We start from the raw sequence: 24,359 nt of genomic DNA on the forward strand, positions 1-24,359 counted from the left end.
GGCGCCAGGCACTACTTGTGGCCTGCATGCAAGCAAACTCGTTTCAGGTCCGACAAGAGCAATAAAGGAGAAGTCTTTCCGTGATCGTGCATGGAGTAATCTGGTGACTGACTAAGCCAACACAGCTGAACAAGGAAACATGAAAGACTCGACCCTGCGCTCAGCAAGGTGCCCTTCGGCCCATGTGTTCAAACCAACAGCAGGAGCCCTGCGAACAAACAATTCCGGGTGTGACCCAGAGGGTTGGGTCTTCTAGTGTGTTCCGTCGCGGGAATCGCTAAGCGAGGGTTGTACCTTTCAAAGTGGTTGGCAGGAGACTGGACTGTTGTTACGAAGCCATCAGGCGAATGGTCAGCTGATCTGAAATGTAGTGGTGTTTATCTCTTCGAATGATTATTCAGGGTATTGTCTCTCGCTTGTGTATTTTATGACGAAAACCAACTCACCTTGTGGAAGGCTGCATAGTAGTGCAAGTTCGTAGACATCTACGTGGACCTTCACTTCAACAAACCTGCGTGTAACGGTCAGTGTATGTTGTTCGTGAGCTATAGCGATAATCCGCTGCTCTGCCATTAACTCCTATCTTGTGAAGCATGAATACGACGCCTTTGGGAGGATGAGACAATGTTTGCCTTGGTCATGTGGAAGTACAGGTATCCAGGCTGGGCCAGCTTATCACGTACGTAGTTTTTCTCAAGGCTGACCTCGTCTCCGAGCCCACGGGCTCCATTTTCTGCGTGGTGAAAACTTTAGCCACCGGGCTGCCTCTCCATGCCCTGCTAGCAGACACCTGACGCGGAACGCTACGTACTGTGAGCTCGACAGATCTGTAGAATGAGCCAATGCTTCTTTATCTTGTCATCCATCTTACAAAATAAGGTACGACATTGAGGCAGTCCGCCGAGTACTCGAATGTGCATATATAGTTGCGTCCGCGAGCTGATGAACGTTGAAGCAGCGATTAAGATTGTCCTCATCATCCTTCAGAATCCACCGGACAATCAACAGCGCCCAAATCTTGCACGAGATGATGAACCCAATTCACATTTTCTTCACATGGGCCATATTCAGCCTTAATACCTCGGCGAAATGGTTAGGCGAATGGGTGAGTCTGTACTGAACCCCATCTGCAAAGACTTCCTGAAGCTGAGAGTAAATGAACCAGGGCTTGGAGAACTTCGCCATCACCTGCCCAAACGACGACTCCTGCACGTACAACTTCAGGATCATCCGGGGTGTCCAAACCCCGGACCAGTTCTACCGACACACGGACTGCATCTTCACCATCAACAGGGACCTTGACATTCCTGCGTCCCAGGTCAACTTGACCAACCAGTTGTGTGAAGGGACGGACGAGTTCAAGGTCAACAGCCAATGGAACTACAATGGATCCATCAGCCTTTGCATCATCCACGAGATATCGGACAGCTGGGCGTTCTTCGGCTACGAGACCTCGCAGATCCTCAACGCCAACGCGTCGTGGATGGTTACCAGCCCCTGCTACCAGATCGGCACCTTCAATGACAGCGACCGACCCCCTGGGTACCCGGGAGACGGGAAGGCTGAGCTGTGGTCTGACAACGAGGGGCTGGGTGAGGCGGAGAAATCCTGCGAGCTGAGTGTCGGTAGAAACTGTGTCTGAGCGATGCATGCCCACATTCTGGTTGTTGGTTTTCTCAGAAGAGGTCCTGCACTCTGTCCTTCTGACATGGCGGTGCGAAGCGTGGAGATTTGGTGACACTCATTTCTCTTATGGCAAGCTGCAAGCTTGAACGAAAGCATGATGTCTGTGACAAAGAAGTACTTCGAGCCGTGATGTTGACGGCACTCTTGCAGTGTCTATACCATAGTTAGCCCAATTTGAATGTGTCTGCACGATGTCGAGTAGACCTTGGGAGTTGTCCTCGGCCGTTCCAGAGATTCATCAGCGAAGGCTGCAAAGGAATCTTGGATTTGCAGCATGCCAAGGACATAGAGCCTGACTGTGTTACCGAGAGTCATCGAAGAGGCGGAAATTCACGAGCGTGAGAAGACGGTGATATTGTTATTCCGCTTGTTTTAGCACAGTGAGGAGTGCAAACAAATTCACAGACGGGTACTGTGAAGGCCAGGTGGTAATTACCTCCCATCTGGGAGACGCCCAACATACTGCGCGGGAAGGTGTGGTGGCTGATTCGAGAAGGAAAAAGAAAAGAATTATTGAAGCTCTCGCGAATGGTGTCGTCGCCGCAAGCTTCATTTGAGCTTGGCGCGTAGAGGTCGGCGCCTGTTGGCTGGCGGAGGACAGGACGGGCAGCCACTGTGCGCCTCGAGCCTGCATGAGCGAATCTCACAGCCCACGTAATAAATCTGGGCCCTGCCGGCACTTGGGCGGCCGCGGGTCTTCGAGGCTCGCTCCCTCCCGCCCCTACACCGCACCCAATCATTCCGACATTCCGTGGGTAGGGATATGGGGACCCTGAGGACACTTGACGTGTCATGAAAACCTCAACAGCACTTCGGAGGGCGACTCTGCCATTTTGGGCTCGCACCTTTGGACGGCCTAACTCTCCTACGCTTGCAGCCCAACCCAGCCGTGCCAGCCTCAAGGTCCCCGTGGCAACCGCACGACTCCATAGCTTGTCCGGCTATAAGCTTCGCGCTAGTTCCCGCCCCGAGAACCTGTCTGTGGTCGCTGTGTCTGCGTCGCCCTCGCCCACTGCCGAAGGTCAGTTAGTTAGTTTGCAGCCTCAAGGCCCACTTCGGGTATACCTTCGTTCCGCTAGGGCGCTCTGAGACCTCACCCCCCATCTGGAGACCGCCTCTCTGTCAACGAAAGGCAAGGCTCATTTGTGGCTGGATCATCTTACTGATAAGTCCACAGGACGCCAGCGAAAGTCCAAGATGAGGATCGGATGCTTGCAGTTCGCGCCTCAGGTCGGCGACGTCGATGGCAACCTGAGTCGCGCCGATGCCGCGCTATCCAGAGCCGACCCCGACGACCTGGACAGCCTGGACCTGCTGGTAGTCCCGGAAATGGCATTCAGCGGTAGGCTTCTGAGCCCCTTCTCCTTAAGTCTCGCGCGTATTCTGTCTCACGCAGCACATGTCTGACGGAGCCACGTAGGATACAATTTCACCTCACTCAGCCAAATCATTCCGTTTCTGGAGTACGCAGGGACCGGCATCAGCTCGCTGTGGGCTCGCTCAAGGGCCCTCAAACACAACTGCCATGTCGTTGTCGGCTTTCCGGAGCAGGTCGACGTCTCCGATAAGTGGCCCACGTCGCCCGAGTACTACAACTCCGCCATCGTGGTCTCCAACGAAGGGGAGACGATAGCCACTTACAGGAAGCACTTCCTGTACATGATCGACGAGACCTGGGCCTTGGAAGGCTCTGGCTTTGGCAAGGAGTATATTCCCGGTTTGGGGCAGACCGCCATGGGTATCTGTGAGTGACCGTCGTCCTCTACCGGATGCAATGGGACTGACTGGTTCTTCGTAGGCATGGACATCAACCCCTACAAGTTTGAAGCACCATGGCATGCCTTCGAATTTGCCTTCCATGTCTTGGAAGTTCGAGCAAATCTGGTTATCTTATCCATGGCATGGCTTACTAGAGAAGACGTGGCGACCTTCACAAGCAAACCCGACGAACCAGATATGTAAGCCACTCACCGATGCCCTGTGATAAGTTTCTCCTGTCAAATTTCCAGGAGAGCAGCCCAGGAATATCGCAGATTCTGACTTTGCATGACAGGGAGACTCTGACTTACTGGGTGCAACGAATGGAACCAATCATCCGCGCCGAGAACGATGAAGAAATCGTCTTCGTCTTTTGCAACAGATGCGGTATCGAGGGCGATACCGTCTACGCCGGAACCAGCACCGTCATCTCGATCAAGCAGGGAGAGTGCCGTGTTCATGGCTTGCTTCCGAGGGGCCGTGAAAGTCTCCTTGTCGTCGATACAGATGATCCACCCCTGGGGAAGCTCATAAGTCGGGTAGATACGGAATTGGATTCGGATGCTTCACCTGAAGACGTCTCTGTGCCTACGGCATCTGAAGACGGCGCTCTTCCGAATGGCTCCCCTCACACCGGATAAGGTGATGCGAAATACCGCCTCGAGACCTCTCAACGAGAGATTCTAGGTGACCTTTGTTCATACGTTAAGGGTTGGAAACCAATGCCAACCCGGGAGGAATCAGTAGCAACGACCTGTGCTGTCCACAAAATGGTTTGGAGATGTCACGCAACAGTCAGTGTCCCATGGTATAGATCTCACGTTGGCAGGTAAGTCTTTTAACTTGGCCGGCAATCCGACTCGAAGCTGCTGATGCTACCAATGCATTCTAGTTTGTTCTGGAGTATGACCTCGCTAACGCACCTGGAGAGTAGTCCGACATGCTCGCCCAACGAGTTGAGTCAGTGCCCCAGAGGCAGCCAACAGGCAAGGAACATTATGGCAACGAGCCCCATCATCTTATGATTCTCCAGTGTGTACTGTTGGCCGCCAAGCGATCAGCGACTGGTACAATTGCCATTCTACTACCAGAGAAATACCACTGGCTGGAAATGGCGATTCGCCTTGGCTTGATGAGTGGCCAACAGCAGCTTTGCCGTACGATGCAACGCGTACTTTGGAAGTCTCTTTGAAAGACTCGAGCCTCCAAATCGAGCCAGCAACTACGATCACGAACCCGACGGCTGGAGAGCTAGCCAGGAGAATGAGGAAGGTGGACCAACATCATGAGATTCTGGGCCGACAAGCGGCGGCTAGCACTACGTTCGCGCTTAACTTGTGGATGCACTGCTGCATAGGATGCGAGTGCTTGGGAGTGGGCTTGTGGAGACTTGCACCGTATGGCCGTTTCTTTACACTGGACAGAAGGCGGACCATTAGTATTCAACTTGCTACAGCTCATGCTCGGCCGAGAACCTTTCTGCAGCACGGCCGAAGGACACTGCCTAGTGTTGGGTCGAGGAAAATGTCAAAGAAACTTCGCACCGGGGAGCTCATCAGTGCTTCCCGAGATGACATTCTCATGGTCGGCTTCGTGGTCTTCAGGTTGCCGCCTCCAGAGAGTCTGTGACGGTAGCTCGATGTGACCTGCTCTGCCGAGCTAGCAAGCCAATATCAACAAGACAAGTCAACTCATCGTGAGCGCCTCAAACATGCAATCAGACAGTGATCGCTCCTCGTGCCCCTGCATGGCAAGCAGCCCGTACTCAGACGGCACTGTCACTCGGTCGGCGTGCCCCCGTTTGGTCCCGGTGATGCAGCAAGTGAGCCAACCTGAGTCTTTGTTTCACTAGTGCTGTGATCACTTTCTCACCCAAGGAATCTGGAAGGCACAGCGCTTCGAAGGTCTCCCACAGTGGAGTGACACGCAATAGGAGGCACGTTGATATGGGGAGTATCGTGCCAGCACCGGCTGGTGCCGAGTCTGATTCTCAGGGGGTCGGGGTCGGGGTAGTCGTTGTGACATGGTATGCAAAGGATGGAAGGAAGATGCAGGAGACATTAATGATTATGAACAAATCTTGGGGGCCATTGTAAGTGGCTGGGATGGCAGGGACCAACATGCAGGTCGATCCAATAAGATGCTACAGATCGGCGTATTTTCTGGACTTTTGTAAAAACTTGACCTCTTTGGGTAGGACAGGGTTATGGCTGGCGCTTGCGGCAGACGGCAGGAGGATCTAGGATCTCCAATCACGGGCCCAAGAGTTCAGGCTCCCGCCTCGAGCCCGCCTCGAGCCCGCCTCGAGCCCGCAGTGCCCGCCAACAGGGGGCCCAACAGGATGTGAAGATGGGCAGGGGACCTTGCATCAGCGTTGCATTGCGGCAGGTGATATTGAAGCTTCTTGTTCCTCTGACTGGCCAATTCGCTGTGCCACACCCAAGCTTTCAGCAAAATGGCCCTGTTCGGGGGCCTCGAGTGGCCGAGTCTTGGTGGCCCCGACAGAGAGAGGAGAAGGTGTGGGAGGCCACGCCCGAGGTCACGAACATCCAAGCTTCCTCGTCATTCGCAGAGCTGAAAGAGCTCCGGGAGGCCGATGATACCTCAGCCCAGAGGTGGAACGTCGTCTTTGCTCACCTCCCTCTGCCACCGAGTGTGGAGCCCCTGCTGACTGGCAGCAACTGCGGGCGGGAATCTGTGCTCTTGGGTCGGCCCTTGGATCTATTCTCCCCACCGCGTGCCCGAGTTTGCCTCGATGTCACACCAGATCACACCCTACGATCGACCTTTCTACCCCATCTCGCCGTAGAGTTGGAACATTCAACGTGCGACGCTGGCGCTAAAGTCTCTTACGATCACAAACATTCAGGAGAACCAACACCGTTTTCCCGGGTCCAAAGGGGGTCGACTCAAGCTTTAATATCGCTCGACGCGCATGGCGTCGGTGATCTGGACCGTGACCGACCCTTCGAGCTGAACAAGCGTCATGTCCACGGTCGCACCGCAGAAAAACCACATGTGGCGATAACGGCTCCCAAGCCTCTGTGTCTCGTAACCTTTACTTATTCAACCCCCGCATTTTCCCTTGATTGCTTCTATCATCGAACACAGCCTCGCTACTACAGCGAGACGACAAACAACACAACATGAGGCCAACACCGGCAAGGTTGGCCGTGAGTGTGGCGCTTGCCAACTCTGCGACCGCTATCCTTGTCACGCCAGAGTCGCCATGTGACGACCAGTGTGGCAATGTCCTCTCAGCGACGACCGGCTCGGACATCGAGTGCGACCAGAACCTTTACGGCAGCGCAGCGGGCACCGTGTTCAGGAACTGCTTGAACTGCGAGCTGGGCAGCAGCTACTACAGCTCCGAGCTGAATCAGACGGATCTACAATGGATGCTCTACAACGCTAGGTTTGCAGTCTCATACTGCGTGTTCGGTGATCCCGGCAACAAAAACGCTGGCAGCAGCCCCTGTCTTACTTCGTGAGTTGTGTCCTGCCTCTGCCCGAGATAACCTAGCTAACAGCCATGTACAGACGCGCGTGTGGTAACCTCAAAGGCGCCTTGGAGTATAGCAACTTCAGCACCGACGTTGGGCAATACGACTACTGCGCCAAATGGGACTTCAGCGAGCTGACGAACGGATGCGAGAACTGCTTACGGGCGAGCGATGACGACTACCTCGCCAACATGGTGGCCGTGCTCCAGATCGGCTGCAGCCAAAAGCCCGTCGCCGGCGCGACCCTGTCCGTCGAGGGCGGGATATTCTCGACCACCTTGCTCAATGAGACCACGCCGACGCCGGAAGCCAGCTGGACGGGCGACGGCGACTCGGGCCCGCTCTCGCTCGGCGCCAAGGTCGGCATCGCCATCGGCGGGCTCTGCCTCGCCCTCGTCATCGCCGGCTTCTGCATCGTGTGCAACGGCCGCCGCCGCCGCCGCGCCTACCTGCGCAAGCTCCAGATGCGCCAGAAGGACGCCGGGTGGCCGCACCCGGCCGCAATGAGCGGAGGAGGCGGAGGCGGCGGCGGAGGTGAAAGCACAGGGGTGGTCCACCGGGGACCCGACATGAACGAGACGCCGCTCAGCCAGAAGCCGCTGCGCGGGTGGGACGACTCGCCGCTGTCGGCGACGGCGTCGGACCCCAGCTACGGGCGGTACTTCTCACCGTACTCGTCGCAGTACAACAGCCCCGTCAGCGCGGCCGGCACGCCCGCCATCATGGCGCAGCACTGGCCGCAGAACTTCCACGACGGCATGTCGCCGCAGAGCTACCACGACAACCTCTCCCCGCAGAGCTACCACGGCAATCTCTCCCCGCACGACTTCCATGACCACCGGGGACACGCCTTCGCGGCTCACAGCCAGGGCCAGGGATACCCCTCATCGTCGCAGGAGAAGGCCATGCAGGACCAGCACGAGGCCGCCACGGCCGCCGGGCCCTCGGAACGCCAGCCCATCCACATAGGAGTCGCGCTGGGCGGCGACGAGCCGAGCCTGCGGACGGAGCCGTCCAACCCGAGCTTCCGTGGCCAAGGGAAAGGCGGCGCGGCCGAGGAGTACGAGCTGCACGAGGTCAGCAGCGCGGGGGGGAGCAGTGCCGGCGGTGCTGGCAACACGGCGACGATCGGCCACAGCGATAGCTTCAAGAACCGGCTGGAGAGGGGCAACGTGGCGCCGGTGCTGCAGCATCCCGGGTATGGGCGGTATAGCCCTGATAAGTTCCCGCCGCCGCCGCCGCCCACGCATGGGACGCAGGATGGTTGACTGGATGATGACGCGAAAGAAAGGGATTCAAAGTGAGCCCCTCATGGACTGGGAGTGGTTTTGGTGTCTGATTTGTGATGATTTTTTGTCAGCCTGGAGTTTGGAGTTGCGGCAGTATGCTTGAGCGATTACTCAATGTAGTGACAATACAATAATCGAGGCGCTTTGATATTTTCATAGTGATGTTGGCGTATTCTCTGGTTGGGCTGCATGTATGTGGTTGAGAGCGGCATGCGAACAAGATGAGGCGGCTTGAGCCCAACCTCTCCTTCAGACAAGCGCACCTTGCAATGAAGTTTTTCAATTTCCCATGCACTGAAAAGCGCATCATCGATCTTGTCGACAACCTTGATTTTATTCATATTGAGAAACATAGCGGATGCTTGAGTGAGCCAGAATGGTGCTGAGTGGGTCGTATTGTCAGGAACGTGGTGCCGGGGACGTGGTACCGGGGACGCTTGGACGGGCTGGCCATCGGTTTCGTCACCGCATCGATCAACAGCTGCTAGTCAGTCCTTGTCACCCATACAAAACATCCCTGCGGAGGCAAATTAGTTCAATGACTCTACGCCATCGTTACTGCACAACCCTGAGATGTCTACAATCATATTGTATAGTATCACAAGACAAGTTATCCCAATACAGACTGTCCCATAGCAAACTCTCTCAGGCAGAGGATCCTATAGCAAGCTATTCTATAGCAGACTGTCTCATGGCAGGTTATCCCATCACAGATTACCCTATGGCAGTTTGACCGTCTATCCTGTAGTAGTTCATCCCATGACTGGTTATCCCACAACTGATTATTCCACGACTGGCTATCCCATAGCAGGTTATCCTATAATGTCATCTCGTAGTAGGTTGTTGTACAGTTGGTTATCCAACAACTGGTTATTCTACAACAGGTTGTCCCATGGTAGGTTATCCTACAGCAAATTATACTACAGCTAGGTTTTCCTACAGCTGGTTATCTTATAATAGGTTATCCTATAACTAGTTGTACTATCAGTAATCATCCTATGATTAATAATTTTATAAAAGGTTACTCCAGAATTGGTAAAGTGATTGTTCTATTGTTAGTTATTCTACGACTAGTTATCCCACAGCTGGTTATCCCACAGCTGGTTATCCCACAACTACTTATCCCATGGCTGGTTATCCTCAAGTAGATTATCCCATAGCAGGTTATCCCATAGCAGGTTATCCCATGCAGGTCATTCCATTGCAGGTCATCCTCTGGTAGGTTGTCAGTTTATCCTATAACAGCTTATCCTATAGCTAGTTATCCCATATTAGGTTGTCATGTTATCCCATAGCGAGTTATCCTATTGCAGCCTATCCCGTAGCAGATTATTTCCCCGGAAGGCTATCCCGTGGCAGGTTATCCGATGGCAGGTTGTCAGGCCATCCTATGACACACTATCCCATAACAAATTGTCCAACGGCAACATAGACTACTGAAGATGCCAAGTGAGCAAATGCCACATCGTAAACACGTCACAATGGATGGATGTGTGTACTGTGTTGATGTAGTCCAGCACTTGAGCCCTGGTGGTGCGTGAGTCGGCGCTGGCAATAGGAGGCGTGTAACAGCTTGTACCGTAGCAAAACATGTCTATCCCACAGTAAGTCATGCCGTAGTGGACTAACTCATGGTAGGCTATCGAGCAGTAAATCATAACAAAGCGGCTTATCATGTGGTGGACTGTGACGTATATACTCATGACGGTATATCCCAGCAGGCTGCTTATACACCAGGCCCGCCAGGCATAGCATTCAGCTAACCCTTACGGATTATTAAAACCAGGACATGCCAGAACATACTCCCATTCTTCTTACAGGTCTGACAGAGGTGCCCATATGCCCGGTCATCCACCAGGCCGGATCACCTAGTGAACATCATCAAATCTTCAAAACTATCAGGAAAAGGCCAAAAAGAACGGGCTCAACCGGGATTTGAACCCGGGGCCTCTTGCAGTGCGTGGTACCCAAAGCAAGAATCATACGACTAGACCATTGAGCCAATGTTGCTTGATTAGCGGCGTTTGAGACGGCTTATGTGGCGGTGTGAGACCCGGCGGAGTCGGATCCATGAGGTTGGCCCGAATCAGGCTAGGCCCGAAATTGAGTTTGCGGGTGGTCCGTGCTTCTCCACACTCAAAAAAATTTGGGCAACTCTGAAGAGAGCTTCCCTCACTCGATTAAAACTTGGTTGCGCCTACTTCTCGACACGACATCTTTACCCGAGAAGGACACCCACTCCTTCCCTCCATAACCACCAATCCTTTGGCTTGATTCGTTCCTGTTTCTTGGATAATCAGGATGGCGGACAAGGTCGCGGCTAAGGCCCAAGAGGAAGAACATATCATCAAGCCAGAGGCAACAACACCAGCCGCCAACACCAGCGACTGGCCGTTGCTGCTGAAGAACTATGACAAGCGTGAGCACACAACCTGCCAGTCTGCTTTGAACTTTGACGTGCAATATTTGCTGACACACGCGTAGTGCTCGTGAGGACGGGGCACTTCACACCCATTCCCCATGGCTGCAAGCCTCACATGCGAGACATCAAGAGCTACAGTATGTTGACTTCCCCAGGCACAACTTTTACAACCTCAATTGCACTCATAACTCATACTAACTTTCGACAGTCTCTTCCGGTGTCATCAACGTAAGAAGAACCTTCCGCCAATTCCCGTTTTTCGTACTGACATCAGTTTCCCCGTCCAGCTCGACAAGCCCTCCAACCCCTCCTCCCACGAAGTCGTCGCTTGGGTGAAGCGCATGCTTCGCGTCGAGAAGACCGGTCACAGTGGTACCCTCGACCCTAAAGTCACAGGATGTCTCATCGTCTGTGTTGACCGCGCCACCCGCCTTGTCAAGTCCCAACAGGGAGCTGGAAAGGAGTATGTTGCCGTCGTACGATTCCACGACAAGGTCCCCGGCGGCCAGGCCGAGTTCGCGCGCGCCCTTGAGCTGCTCACCGGCTCCCTCTTCCAACGTCCTCCCCTGATCTCCGCCGTCAAGCGACAGCTCCGTATCCGAACAATCTACCAGTCGAAGCTCATCGAGTTCGACAACGACCGCCACCTCGGTGTCTTCTGGGTCAGCTGCGAGGCTGGCACCTACATCCGAACTCTCTGTGTGCACTTGGGCCTGCTGCTCGGTGTCGGTGCGCACATGCAGGAGCTGCGACGTGTGCGATCTGGTGCTATGGACGAAAACAAGGACCTGGTCACGCTGCACGATGTGCTCGATGCCCAGTGGCAATACGGTACGTTACACGGTGGATGTGTACATGTGGGCCCGACTGTGAGACTGACTTGTGACAGACAACAACCGTGACGAGACATACCTGCGAAAGGTCATCCAGCCTCTGGAGACCCTGCTTGTCGGCTACAAGCGACTTGTCGTTAAGGACAGCGCGGTGAATGCCATCACCTACGGTGCCAAGCTCATGTTGCCTGGCCTGCTGCGATACGAGTCCGAGATTGAACAGCATGAAGAGTGTGTCTTGATCACGACGAAGGGCGAGGCCATTGCCATTGGTATCGCCATGATGTCCGCCGTCGAGATGACAACCTGCGACCATGGCGTTGTCGCCAAGGTCAAGCGATGTATCATGGAGAGAGACTTGTACCCCCGCAGGTGGGGTCTCGGCCCTACGGCCGCAGAGAAGAAGAAGCTCAAGGCCGACGGCAAGCTTGACAAGTACGGGCGACCCAACGAGGCCACCCCTGCTAAGTGGACGGACTCGTACACCGACTACAGCGCAGCTGGTGCCGAGGCGGCCGCGGCAAAGCCCACTGAGGCTTCTGCTTCCGAGCTGCCCCAGACTGTCGCACCAGCTGCCGTCGTCGCCGCTACTCCCAAGAAGGAGGATGGCGCTTCTGCGGACAAGAAGAGGAAGAAGCACGATGGCGAGACCCCAGACGAGAAGGCGGAGCGCAAGCGCAGGAAGGCCGAGAAGAAGGCCAAGAAGGCCGCCAAGGGGGGATCCAAGGATGATGAGGATGACAGTGACTAAACCATATGACTGCCCGTCTGTCCCGACCAGGAAAATTCTCGATACCATTATATCATCATGGCTGGAGTCAGTCCACCCGTCCGCTTGGCGTTTTTGCTGTTGTAGTATCACCGGAGGGGTTCATCCAAAAAAGGCGTTCAGGAGGAGGGTCTAATAGTTTTTGCATGGACAGTGCTTCCTTTCGTTGGGTAGGCAGACAGGATAGGGGCGAGCCAGCCCGCGTTTGAGGGCAAATGCAAGAAAAAAAGAATTCAAATGCTCTCCAGAAGCTTCATCCTTGCAGCTTGATGTGCAGTTGATCAAGTCTCTGCGGTTCGACGATCCATGACTCGATAGGCGAGGCGGAGAGGCAGAATAAGGTTCACGTTGCCGATGGCCATTACTCTGTCTGCGGAGGAGATCTCCAGAGCTTGGGGCACGAGGCCATAGCTCCTAGAGCCTCTGATTTAAACTCGGCGAGGGTTTGGACCACAAGCGTATGCTTATCAATCGCTCACAAACTTGGTTAGACTCATCTGCTGCGAGCTGTCTTTTGGAAATAAGTTCTGAGGGAGACATCAGTTGATCTGGGGAAGCTTCTTCTCTCGCTGGACAGCTTGGAGCAATCCTGCCGCCGGCGCGTATGGACGTTGGAGCAAACCTGTTCTAGTCAGTCACTAACACGACAGGACGACTGCTGTTGGTATATCACATGCCTGTTTAATCCATTCTTTCAAAACCCATTTGGTTTCTTTACCCACCGTGCTCTGACCTTTGGCTCCTGATTGCGCGAGCCACGTTTTACCCGATCCTCTCTTGGCGGTCTCTGAATACTAGCGCCCGTCCTCCGGGACGGAAACGAAAGAGTCGCGGAATCACAACAACCCAGGCCAATCGCACGACAAAGAGACCGCAACCACCCCATAGATAAGGAGAACGACGTTGTCTTAAGGGAAACAGAAAGAAACAAGGGAGCGCAAAACAGAACACAAGATGTCCCGGAAATCGAAACGTCGTTCGTGCCTCTCTGCCACCCCTGAAACTCGAGACTTACGAGTCCACCGTTTCGCGGGGCGCCGTCTCTCCCTCCCTCCGAACCCGTGGGCGAGAACACACCACCTCGTGCGCTCATCCAGTGCCTGCCCGCCTGCCCGCCTGCCCACCGACCTGTGAAGAGCGAGCAACGGTTCGTGTTTCGTCCGAGTGGTTCCTGGTGGTTGTTTGCGTGGAAGTCTGGGCGCGAGATGTTCCTTGGGGCTGAATGGATGTCTCTCTCTCGCTCGTCCGGGACATCCCCACGGGTTGCATCCTAGACCAGGATCTGCGACACTGCCTCGATGCATGCATGTCTTTAATCTTACACCGCGGCAGTCAAGTTCCTGGGCTCACGCAGTCAAGACAAATGGGGACGTGTCTGGCCCTTCCCCCCGTGTGAACTTGTGGCCATGTGCAGAGCGTCATTTGGGGGGCACGCATTGGTTGCCATGCCGCCTGGTTCGAGTAGTTCGCTGCTTAAGGTTCGACTACTCGATCATGACCGTCATCCCAGAAACTCGGCCGATACAACCGTATTCGGCCACCTCGGGCTCGTTGACGATAGCGAGTTACGACGGTTCCTCAAGTTTACATGTGAGCTAGGGCGGGATGCACGGAAGAAGGCAGTCGGGCTCGGAAACCGGAAGACACGATAGAAACGACCGCGTGTTCTACGAGATGGCAATATGATCGACCGGAGCACGGTAGCAGTTGCATCAGACGGTTTTGTTTCGACTGGTTTGGGTGACAGGAGCGACAACTAGCCTGTCACGTTATTTGACGGGAGCTCACCGATAAGGGGGTTGAGGTGCGGTGCGGTGGTGGTAGGTGATGTGCTAAGCTGAAAAAGAAAGTTTCCCAGAGGATCGGGTGTAGCTCGTAGAGTTTGGAAATTCTCCGACTCGGATCTGGATTCCAATCGGCTCCATTTGCCCATGCACGTCCAGCCTTAAGGCTGGTAGCGTCCTAAAACGCACATGCGAGCCACACGTCACCATGTGTCTCGGCACCCATGGCGGAAAGCGGGTCGCAAATGAGCGAATTCAGGGAGGGAGGCAGCCAGAGGAAGAGGAAACAGAAATAGAAAAAGATAAAGAAAAGATAAGGAAAGAAAAAAGGAAGTAAACTGAAGACCCGCCTACCACCTTGCATTCATTCTTCTAGAAAAGGAGGAAGGCCGGCTAGGACCACAGTATATAGTAGGGAGATCATAGTCGTCGACCAATGGGGTGCCAGAAGCGGGCAAAGTGGGAAAAGTACAGAGTAAAGGCTTAAAGACCTCATTTCAGCAGAGCCTCAGGAGGTCGAAACATGGGGGAGCTGGACCCGCCAGCATCAACAGGGAGGGCGGGCCGGGCGGCGAGGTGCCCACCCGCGTACGCAGGCGGCTAGTGGGAAGAGCAGTTTGTAAGTCGTATGCGTCCGCTTGCCCTCAGGTCGGTCCGGTTTCTTGGGGCCAGGGCCTGGGTTCATGGTTGCAAGGGCACGGGGCTGTGGTTCAAGGATTTGGCATATGCTCAGGTCCTGTTAGCAACCCGGCACTAGGAGCTCGCATCCTTGGGACCTTTATGCCCCCACCTGTGTCGCAAGTACGGGCGCCTCAGACAAGGCAAGTCGGGATGAACAGCCAAACATGCCAACGGGGGAACAGCTCAAGACCGCATGCCGGTTTGGTGCCCATCTGCATGACTTTTCTGTAATGACAGCGGGCGAGGGCTTCGAGATGGGGCAGGGGTTTGGTCGAGGAAGGACTGTGGTCGCTCGCCGAAGGCCATTCTTGTCCGTGCCCCCGTCTCCCAGGACTGCGGCCGTGGTATAAAACGAAGGGGAGCGACTACCCACCACTCGCCGGTGCCGTACATGTATCGCATGCCTTGCTCCGACGGTTGCTCTTGCAGATGAGACAGACAGTTACGTCCTCACCTCTGGAAAGTCAACATCCACACACCCAGGTCAGGACCGAGCGTCGTCTCAAGGGGCTATTATCGTTGAAGACTCACTCTCATATCCATTTGTCCAAATCACTCACTCACCTTGATAAATACTCGCCCTCGGCGACCTCTTACTTTCCCTTAAATAAAGATTCGTTCGCTTATGAAAGCTCCTAATCGATCTAATTCATCAGTTAAAATTCTGGCACAATCATGAATACTCTATTATCCAAAGCATCTCTGGGCGCCGCACTGCTCGGCTTATCCACACTATGGGCTGGACAAGCAACAGCCGCACCCAGGGCCGGAATGTTCTTCGTCTGGGACACCTTAATGCCCAAAGATCCGTCGATAAACCGGGACTTCCCAGATCCATCAATTATCCAGGGTGGTGATGGCTGGTACGCCTTTGCGACAAGGCCGGTTGACGGCAGCCAAAGAAACGTCCAGTGGGCAAAAGCGACAGACCCCGAGGGACCATGGACATATATCGACTCAGACCTCCTGCCTAATGCGGGAGCATGGCAAGACAATGAGAACGTCTGGGCCCCGGATGTGCGCCAGGTCGCCGACGGGACGTACGTAATGTACTATGCGGCGCAGCTGAAGAACAGTACCCACCATTGCATCGGCGCGGCGACAGCAGACAACGTCACGGGGCCGTGGACGGCCAAGGACGAGCCGTGGGCGTGCGACCTGGCGGAGGGCGGCTCGATCGACCCGTCCGGGTTCTACGACGAGGACACGGGGCGGCGGTTCGTGGTGTACAAGATCGACGGCAACTCAATCGGCCACGGGGGCGACTGCAACAACGGCGTGGAGCCGATTGTGCCGACGCCTATCATGCTGCAGGAGGTCGACCAGGACGGGATCACTCGCATCGGTAACGCGACGCAGATTCTGGACCGGACAGACGCCGACGGCCCGCTGGTGGAGGCGCCGAACCTGATCAAGACCGACGAGGGCACGTATGCCCTCTTCTACAGCAGCTGGTGCTATACCGACACGCGGTACGACGTCAAATACGTGCTCTCCAAGTCGGTGGAGGGCCCGTACAAGAGGACGCGGTCGCCATCGCTGGTCGAGACCAATAATTTCGGCTTGACGTCGCCCGGGGGCGCGACGAGCATCATGGGCGGCGGTTTAATGGTGTTCCACGCCAACTGCGACGCCGAGACCGGGGCTCGATGCATGTACACTGCCAATTTTACCGTAACTGGCACCAACGTGCTCGTGAACTGATCTGTCTGTGTGCTTGTCAGAGCTGGACGGCCCTGACGTGGGTGATTTGGTACTTGCATTGGCACTGGCGTTGGCGTTGTTGGCATTTGCAAAAGATTTCCACTATTGTATCAAGGGAGAGGGAAGCATCATGCTGGCCAAAGGAACCCCGGCAAAGCTGTAATGACTGTAATGAGTGGCGTTCAGGTTCAAGGACAGGGACATGGCCCTTGTCGTGGTCATGGTCATGGGCATAATGAATAATGGCCGGCGTATTCGGGAATCAGCAGACTTGGCCGAGCCGAGAGCTTATCTCAGAGGATTGGAACGAAACACTTGGGATACCACAGGGCGATACCTAGATAGACAGAGACAGCGATCATTAGAAATATTGATACGATGGTTTGGTCTCGAGCATGAGAAACGATTCGGATGTCATCTTTCCCAGCTGGCGTGGTGCAGAGCATGAGGCTGATCGACCAGTGTGTTTCTGGTGTGCCGACGCATCCTCTGCCGACGGCACCGTCGCAAGGAAGCGAAGATCTTGACGATCTTCTATTCAGATGAGAGACGAGGTGTCCCCTAGAGAAGGGTTGGCATCTTGAAGACGAGGTTAAGTTCGGCACGGGTTCCTCTGCGTTGGCAGTGTGCAGGCGTTGGAAATGTGGGTAAGGTGACGTTTGGGGAGGTTTGAGGATTTGCAGCAGCCAGAAACGGCAGCAAAAAGATCCGATCCAGTCTGATTGCCTATGCCTGGTTGTCCCATTCGGTGCCTGCCTTGCCCTGCTGCAGATCTTGTCCCACCCAGCGTTACAGTCGCGGGCACGTCCCGCAGACCATGGCAGCTCTGCCGCTGTAGCCCAGGGCTGGCAGGCCTGGACCAGATGGTCCAAGTGCCTAGGCGTGCTAGGCTGACTGATGGACCGACCGATTGACAGCTGCCGTGCTCCCAGGGGGCCCCCATGTAATCTCTAAGCGCTGGGGTTGACCAGTAACGGGCCAACAGTAGTGTGCAGTCGGAATGCTGGATGGCAAGCACGGCACCCTCATCTTCAACCGTCACATTCTGGCATCCACTCATCGAAGAGCTGATCGCTGCAAAAGCTGCAACATTTTCAGCAATACTTCTGTTTGAAGACTAAATTCTCAGTCTCGTGTATGAGGAGCATCAATACCTAGGTAATATGACAACGCTACCGTACACATCATCGTCCAAATCGCCCAGATGGCAGCATCTCAAGTCGTTTCAATCTCTTATGTCTTGAGATGTCACCAGGGCAGAGCAGAAGCTCGCAAGCCTCCTTTAACCAGACCGCAAGTCCAAAAACAGGGCTCACAAGAAGGAACTTACGATCTCTCAAAGCCCAATACGGCTATGGTCGTGCAACTATTGCGCCTCCTCGACCGATTCTGTGGGGGTAGCCCCAAATGATGGATTCATGGAGGGCTACATTGCTTAACCGCCGGCGGATGGCCAGGCCAATCAAGGCACACATCGCCCAGTGCACCTCAACACACAATGGTGGACCTGCATGCCCTTCCCACGCCTTGGCCCGATCCAAGGCCAGAGACTCGTCCGATGTAGGATGAGTCCCGAGTTATTGGTCTTGTGGGCCAGGGTCCACTGGCAGCCACCATCGCTAGACTGCATCGCGAGAAACTCTCCCACTGGCCCAATTCGGGGGATCACCATCGTTGGGCTCGCTCAGCGGCTGGATACCGTGTGATAGTGACTTCTGCCGACATGAGATGCGCTTTCTCTCCGATCGCGAGCGGTGTCCCGGGGGTTGTACGACATTGATATCATGCTGTTCTCCCCGGCTGGATTTGTTTCTCGTAGCTGGACTTGTCTTCTCGTTCTGTATACCATCAAGTAATTCCGGACTTTCTGTTGTCTTTCGTTTGTCCTTCCTTCATCGACTTACTTACCTAATTCATTTTAATCTGCAATATCGTGGAGTTCCTCCTGGTTGAGGACACTGTTTCGATTTTCCATTCTCGCCCAACGATCCATCATATTTGCGACGGAGACTTGAATTTGAAGCCATTGAAAACATTCCCGCTTTGATTACATATCGATCGATATATTCGTCATGGCAGTCCACTCTTTATATTTGCTACTCGCTCTCATCCTTTCTCATAATGTTGTCGCCCTTCAAGTGACACCCAACTCTCCTTGCTCCTCCGTATGCCTAGACTCGTCAACACTGGACGAGTCAGACCCGAACTCATCTAATACCGAGTCGACGGATATCGTGTGCGAGGATACCGATTTAACCAATACGAGCACGGGTTCGAAATGGAAGCAGTGCATGACCTGCCTGCAAACCAGTACCTTCGAGCAAGGCTCCGAGAGTGACCAGTACTGGTTCATCTGTAAGTTCCAATCTCATTGGGAAAAGCAATGTCGCTCATCTCTAATACAATGTTCTTAGATAATCTCCGCTATAGCTTCGATCATTGCGTGTATGGGTTCCCTAATGGCACTGGCTCGGGATCAAACCCATGCGAGACCTCCACGGCCTGTGGTGCTCTTAAGACTGCTCTTGAGGACGGCGACTTGAGCACTACCGGGTCTCAGTTTGGTTATTGCGATGACGGTGCCGTGACTGGAGAATTCTACAGCGCATGCTTGACCTGTGTGGGCTCTAGTGGCGATACCCGCTACATCGCAAATGGTAAGTGGAACAAACCTTTTCTTGTAGTAGCGCGAATGCTCATCCGCCATAGCTCTCGTCGCTTTAGAAGCTGGGTGTCTTCAGAGGCCAAATGTCACGAGTACCCTGGGCCTTAACGACACCGTGTTCTCCGCCGCCATCATCGGCATCGTCGATCCATCGAAAAAGGATGAGTCCACCGACTCCGTACAACTCAGCACAGCAGCCATCGCAGGCATAGCAATTGGAGCGGCTGCCCTCCTTCTTGTAATTGCTGCCATCATATTCATCCGCATGCGAAGGCGCAAGAATCGCGCGAACCTCGGCATCGAGCCCCGCTGGGGCAGAAGCAAAAAGTCTCACAAGAGGAACTCGTCTTTCTCCTTTCACTGTCGCAAGATCCTGGCGTCACCCATGTCTCCGAAATTCTTCAGAGATGACCTGACTCCGGTAGAAGAAGAGCAACAACAATATGGCTCACTCAACGGGATGGCCCAGTCGCAGGTATCGGGAGTTATTCCCGCCAGCACTGATCCGACGGGAAGACGTTTCATCGAGTCAAAACAAAAACCATCCAGGCCAGCATATGAACAAGTTTGGAGTCCCCAAGACCCGCCACCATCATTCAATACCTTCGGCGCGCCGGTGATGACGCCAGAGCAGCCTGATCGCCAGCCCGCGCCTTCATTCTCAGAAAAGAAGGGCTTCCCAGAGAAGGGGTCCCTTAGCATCGATACCACCCTCGTTGCGCCACCACCAGCGCGTCAGTCACCGAAACAAGACGTCTTCGCCGCGCTGATCGCCTCCTCGCAACCCATTCCCCCCGGTCTGCCATTCAGGTCCTCTCACGCGCCCTCCAGCCACGGCAGCATCGTGTCGGCCACGTCGCCTCAGTCGGCCGGCGGCGGGAATAAGCTCAGGGCCAAGCCCAGCACCACCACCATGAGCAGCCAGGGCAGCGGCTACCCCAGCATGATGACGCCCTGCTCGGCGTCGCCGCTGCTCAAGCAGAAGCACGGCTGGCCCAGTCCCCGCGAGGCCGCGGAGGTGCCCTGGTTCCCGCCGCCGCCGCCCGGCCCGCCGCCAAAGTCGTCGGCTTTGAAGAGCGGGCGGAAGGGTGCCGGGGGTTCAGGGAGGAAGAGGAACAGGGATAGCGGGAGCCCTGTCGAGACTCACCAGATCCAGATTTCGTTCCCTGCACCGCCACAGAGATAAATTGAGAATTTGCGGTGTCCATGTATGAAGTGTGTGTCTGTAATGCAATGTGTCTATGTACTAATATGGACGAAGCGTTGCTGCATTTTGGGATGCTGGGAGATACCACTTTAACGCGGCGTTGTTGGATATATATGCATTACCTATATAGTTGCCTTGCAAATGCTTTTTAATACTAAATTGTATAGTCGTTCAATAGCCACTTGTCTTTCCAAAGCCGAATCAAGAGCCATGACTTGATGATCCAGGACCCTGCCTTCAGATATGCTTCAAGAGATTTTGTCTTTCTCGATTTGACCAGGCTTGACCAGCCTGACAAGCCTCGCTCAACGTACTTTTGATATGCAGGAGGAGACAATGAGTCAATTAATTTCAGATGCGATGTGTATGTGATTGAAAACCATCTGTGAAAAATGTATACAGAACGTGATGGTCGAACTTCTTGTCTTTGAATGTAGTATGGAATCTCTGACTGGTAATCATTCATCCCATCCCGTTCTAATGCGGCCGATCTCTTAGCGGGGACCCCTGCAGATCGGCCCTGTACCGCGCCGCCTATCGACAGCCGCGGATTGACAAGGATACGTCAGAGCAGCAAGCGATTTTTCGTCCGGCAAGAACCACTTCACAGGCACTATCTTTTCCTCCGTGACGGATTCTCTTTTCCCATGCCAAGAACCTTGAATTCTTTGGAGCACATATATCAGCCATGAGCGCCTCGACCTCAGCCCCGCGGTGGACAGCCCTCTCGCGCGACACCAACGAGACGAGCATCCAATTGGCCTTGAACCTGGACGGCGGCGCATTCCCACCAGAGACAGACTCGAGGCTCACCAAGGATGGCGCAGAAGGGCACGCTTCGCAGTCAAGCAAGTCGCAAACGATAAGCGTCAACACGGGAATTGGCTTCTTGGACCACATGCTCCACGCTCTGGCAAAACACGCCGGCTGGAGCTTAGCCATCGTCTGCAAGGGCGACCTGCACAGTGAGTCACTGCTCCGACCAGCCCGGGCCAACGCAAGACCAATTGGCCCCAATGTGGTACCCTTTAGAGGCTGACATCTATTTTCCACAGTCGACGACCACCACACGGCCGAAGATGTCTGCATAGCGCTCGGCAGCGCCTTCGCCACGGCGCTGACCTCGATGGCGGGGCTCGCCCGGTTCGGCTACGCATACGCACCCCTGGACGAGGCGCTCAGCCGCGCGGTGGTGGACCTGTCGAACCGGCCGTACAGCGTCGTGGATCTGGGCCTGAAGCGAGAGAAGATCGGCGACCTGAGCTGCGAGATGATCCCGCACTGCCTGCAGAGCTTCGCGCAGGGCGCGCGCGTCACGCTGCACGTCGACTGCCTGCGCGGCGAGAACGACCACCACAGGGCCGAGTCGGCCTTCAAGGCGCTGGCTGTGGCGATAAGAATGGCGACGAGCAAGATCCCCGGCAGGGAGGGCGAGGTGCCGAGCACCAAGGGGACGTTGAGCGCGCTGGGTTAGGGGAGCGGTGCGAGGAACGAGGAAACTGAGGGTAGTCGGGCTACGGAATCTACCACCATACGAACCAGGCTGTCGGAGACCCCTTCGCGATCCAGGATTCCAAGGGCAGAATCCGCGGGATTTTCTTCCATCCAAGCCAGCAAGCAGCCGCAGAGGCTAGCTACGCAGACTCCTGGATGCGAGCGGCACAGATTCTTGAACGTGAAGACGTGTCTGAGGTGCTCCACTGATGCGTGAGGATGATGCACAAGAATACCAAGATGGACATGCTTGTAACAAAATCAGCTTAGACCGCATGAAATTCAAAAGCCAGCATGCAATCCACCATGTGATACGTTATCAGTGACAACTCCCCGAGGCCCGCTCCGTAATGTGCTCCGTCTCGGCCCTCCAGGTACGGCTCAAACGGCCCCACTTCTCCGAGCTCTCGTATGACGCACCTATGCATTTTGCCGGGCCCAAGCTCCTCCAACTCACTCCTCGCACTCGCAGCCCAGCATTCCGGATAACTCACGCGACCAATTCAAGAGATCGATCTCTCTTTCCCTTCTTCATATCAATCCTTTCAATTGAGTGAAAACAACCTGCACTCTTATTTCTTCGGCCTGGCGCCAGGCCATGAGCCCAAGATGCGGTCCCATGGAGCAATGAAAGATGAGGAGGCGATCGATGCAGCGAAGGAGGCGACGCGGGGAGCTGTCTACGGCGCCATCAAATGGGGTGCTCTCACGGGAATTCTCGGCGGGGTCGGATATCTCACCTCGCCGCTGTACCGAGGCTTGACGATTCAATTCAAAGTGTGAGTGGCTGACTGGCCGGCTGCAGGCCATGATTGCTGTGGCAGCACGTTGATTGACCTCGCATTCACAGCTATATTCAAATGTCAGGCATGGCATTTGGGTCCATGGTAGAGGCAGACCACAGGATACGGCAGTATGAGGCCCATGTGAGGATGCAGCGGCGGATAGCAAGGGACAGAGCCATGTGGCAGAGGTTTGAGGACGAATACGGAAAGGACGACGACGAGTGAAGATAGGCCGTGGATGTTGGAAGAAAAAAGGTTCACGATGTCTCATTATAGACGCCTTGTACAAAGCCTTCATGTACATTATCAGATGTGCCCAAGCTCATCAACCGTTTTTGGATTTTGATATCACCCACCTTCCCGAACCCAGAGCCAAAGCCAACGCCGTGCCATGCCAAACAATACCGCCCGTCGAACACGTTAGGCAGTTCATCATTTCGATTTCTTAGGAACCTCAAACTTTTTCGGGTCCATGTTTAGCTTGCAGAGCCTGACGACGCAGCCGCTCAGCTGCAGGAGCGTTTGCACGCCTTCAAGAATCTTCATATGGGTTGTGCCAATCTCCTTGATGAACTCCAGCTTCGCGTGCTCGCTGAGCGTCGGTATCGTCTTGGTGACCTTGAACATCGTGCTGATAATGTCGTGGCTCGAGTACCCCAGATCCCACAGCTCCCTCAGTGTGTCCAGTGCAGAGTCAACGTTGCCCTCGAAGCAAGCCTTCAGCATCGCCTGCACCTTAATAGGATGTGGCGAGTCCACCACCTTGAAGACATTGTCTCCTGAGACCATGCCAAAACCGGCGTGCGTTGACTGCAGGTTGTTGATGGCCTGCCGCATGTCACCCTCGGCGCTGAACACCAGCGCCGCCAAGCCATCGTCGTTGTACTCCACCTTCTCGGCCTCGATGATCTGCATCAAACGCTTGACCACCTGGCCGTCCGTCAGCCGAGCGTACCGCAGGATCGCGCACCGCGACTGTAGCGGCTCGATGATCTTGTTGGACTGGTTGCACGCGAAGGCAAAGCGCGTCGTGTTCGAGTAGATCTCCATCGTCCGCCTGAGGGCCTGCTGCGCGCCCGACGTCATGCTGTCGGCCTCGTCGAGAATGACGATCTTGTGGCGCCCGGCGGGCAGCGTGACCTTCTTCTGCGCGAAGCCCTTGATGCGGTTCCGCACCACGTCGATTCCTCGCTCGTCCGATGCGTTGAGCTCCAGGACGGCCTCCTTGTAGGCGTCGCCGAGCAGCTGGCGCGCCAGGCAGAGCACGCTGGTCGTCTTTCCGATGCCTGGCATGCCGCTGATGATGACGTGCGGCATGTTGCCATCTTTTGCTATGATCTTGAGGCGCTCGATTGTCTCGACATTGCCGACGATGTCGTCGAGGAAGATGGGGCGGTATTTCTCAACCCTGTGGTACCAAGTCAGCCAGGTCCTTGCGAGTGTAGTGCGCGGGGCAGGGTGTGCTCACCATGGCAATTCGTAGTTGGGATTGCCGTTTGTATTGGCGATCAAAGCCTTCTTTGCTGCTGAAGACGAGGACTCGCCGACCTCTTCAACTCTTGCGGCAGGCATTTTGTCGTTGAATCGATGGGCGCGCAAAGAGAGGAGTGGTGGTCTTGATGTCGAGGTGTTTGGTGGGCTGGATTTCAATTAAGGCGCGTCCACGCCTGGAGACGCGACGGCGTGACGCTGCGGCAGGTACCGACAGGGGTCCTTGCCTGTGCTGCATCCCTGCATATCGATAACCAAGGATTCTGTCCGCCATTTCAACCCTCATAT

The 24,359-nt window shown here is 55.0% G+C and overlaps 9 protein-coding genes across 9 annotated transcripts; 8 read left to right on the forward strand and 1 right to left on the reverse strand.

Moving 5' to 3' along the window:
* Nucleotides 1-1,027: 1,027 nt before the first annotated feature.
* On the forward strand, nucleotides 1,028-1,642 carry J7T55_005217 (uncharacterized protein; the record flags this gene model as incomplete). The annotated part of the gene is made up of 2 exons (XM_053144597.1): nucleotides 1,028-1,105; nucleotides 1,166-1,642. 2 exons carry the CDS (start codon nucleotides 1,028-1,030, stop codon nucleotides 1,640-1,642), a joined length of 555 nt encoding a protein of 184 aa, XP_052992941.1.
* Nucleotides 1,643-2,478: 836 nt separating this feature from the next.
* Nucleotides 2,479-4,085, forward strand: J7T55_005218 (uncharacterized protein; the record flags this gene model as incomplete). Its single annotated transcript, XM_053144598.1, has 5 exons — nucleotides 2,479-2,707; nucleotides 2,864-3,028; nucleotides 3,107-3,430; nucleotides 3,485-3,644; nucleotides 3,740-4,085. The coding sequence occupies 5 exons, from the start codon at nucleotides 2,479-2,481 to the stop codon at nucleotides 4,083-4,085; spliced, it is 1,224 nt and encodes a 407-aa protein (XP_052992942.1).
* A 1,070-nt stretch (nucleotides 4,086-5,155) lies between these two features.
* J7T55_005219 (lpxtg-domain-containing protein) lies at nucleotides 5,156-8,215 on the forward strand (the record flags this gene model as incomplete). The annotated part of the gene is made up of 5 exons (XM_053144599.1): nucleotides 5,156-5,229; nucleotides 5,297-5,470; nucleotides 5,688-6,495; nucleotides 6,570-6,931; nucleotides 6,985-8,215. The coding sequence occupies 5 exons, from the start codon at nucleotides 5,156-5,158 to the stop codon at nucleotides 8,213-8,215; spliced, it is 2,649 nt and encodes an 882-aa protein (XP_052992943.1).
* Nucleotides 8,216-10,537: 2,322 nt separating this feature from the next.
* On the forward strand, nucleotides 10,538-12,242 carry J7T55_005220 (centromere microtubule-binding protein cbf5; the record flags this gene model as incomplete). Its single annotated transcript, XM_053144600.1, has 5 exons — nucleotides 10,538-10,655; nucleotides 10,721-10,795; nucleotides 10,867-10,886; nucleotides 10,946-11,489; nucleotides 11,548-12,242. 5 exons carry the CDS (start codon nucleotides 10,538-10,540, stop codon nucleotides 12,240-12,242), a joined length of 1,452 nt encoding a protein of 483 aa, XP_052992944.1.
* A 3,158-nt stretch (nucleotides 12,243-15,400) lies between these two features.
* J7T55_005221 (glycosyl hydrolase family 43 protein) lies at nucleotides 15,401-16,429 on the forward strand (the record flags this gene model as incomplete). The annotated part of the gene is made up of 1 exon (XM_053144601.1): nucleotides 15,401-16,429. The coding sequence occupies one exon, from the start codon at nucleotides 15,401-15,403 to the stop codon at nucleotides 16,427-16,429; it is 1,029 nt and encodes a 342-aa protein (XP_052992945.1).
* A 2,072-nt stretch (nucleotides 16,430-18,501) lies between these two features.
* On the forward strand, nucleotides 18,502-20,280 carry J7T55_005222 (uncharacterized protein; the record flags this gene model as incomplete). The annotated part of the gene is made up of 3 exons (XM_053144602.1): nucleotides 18,502-18,784; nucleotides 18,844-19,086; nucleotides 19,154-20,280. The coding sequence occupies 3 exons, from the start codon at nucleotides 18,502-18,504 to the stop codon at nucleotides 20,278-20,280; spliced, it is 1,653 nt and encodes a 550-aa protein (XP_052992946.1).
* A 709-nt stretch (nucleotides 20,281-20,989) lies between these two features.
* On the forward strand, nucleotides 20,990-21,775 carry J7T55_005223 (imidazoleglycerol-phosphate dehydratase; the record flags this gene model as incomplete). Its single annotated transcript, XM_053144604.1, has 2 exons — nucleotides 20,990-21,266; nucleotides 21,357-21,775. 2 exons carry the CDS (start codon nucleotides 20,990-20,992, stop codon nucleotides 21,773-21,775), a joined length of 696 nt encoding a protein of 231 aa, XP_052992947.1.
* Nucleotides 21,776-22,404: 629 nt separating this feature from the next.
* Nucleotides 22,405-22,805, forward strand: J7T55_005224 (uncharacterized protein; the record flags this gene model as incomplete). The annotated part of the gene is made up of 2 exons (XM_053144605.1): nucleotides 22,405-22,574; nucleotides 22,646-22,805. 2 exons carry the CDS (start codon nucleotides 22,405-22,407, stop codon nucleotides 22,803-22,805), a joined length of 330 nt encoding a protein of 109 aa, XP_052992948.1.
* A 207-nt stretch (nucleotides 22,806-23,012) lies between these two features.
* J7T55_005225 (uncharacterized protein) lies at nucleotides 23,013-24,152 on the reverse strand (the record flags this gene model as incomplete). The annotated part of the gene is made up of 2 exons (XM_053144606.1): nucleotides 23,013-23,988; nucleotides 24,049-24,152. The coding sequence occupies 2 exons, from the start codon at nucleotides 24,150-24,152 to the stop codon at nucleotides 23,013-23,015; spliced, it is 1,080 nt and encodes a 359-aa protein (XP_052992949.1).
* Between the last annotated feature and the right edge of the window lie 207 nt (nucleotides 24,153-24,359).

This window comes from Diaporthe amygdali (genome assembly GCF_026229845.1).
Source record: "Diaporthe amygdali strain CAA958 chromosome Unknown NODE_17_length_903054_cov_64_435670, whole genome shotgun sequence".
Classification (NCBI taxonomy): domain Eukaryota; kingdom Fungi; phylum Ascomycota; class Sordariomycetes; order Diaporthales; family Diaporthaceae; genus Diaporthe; species Diaporthe amygdali.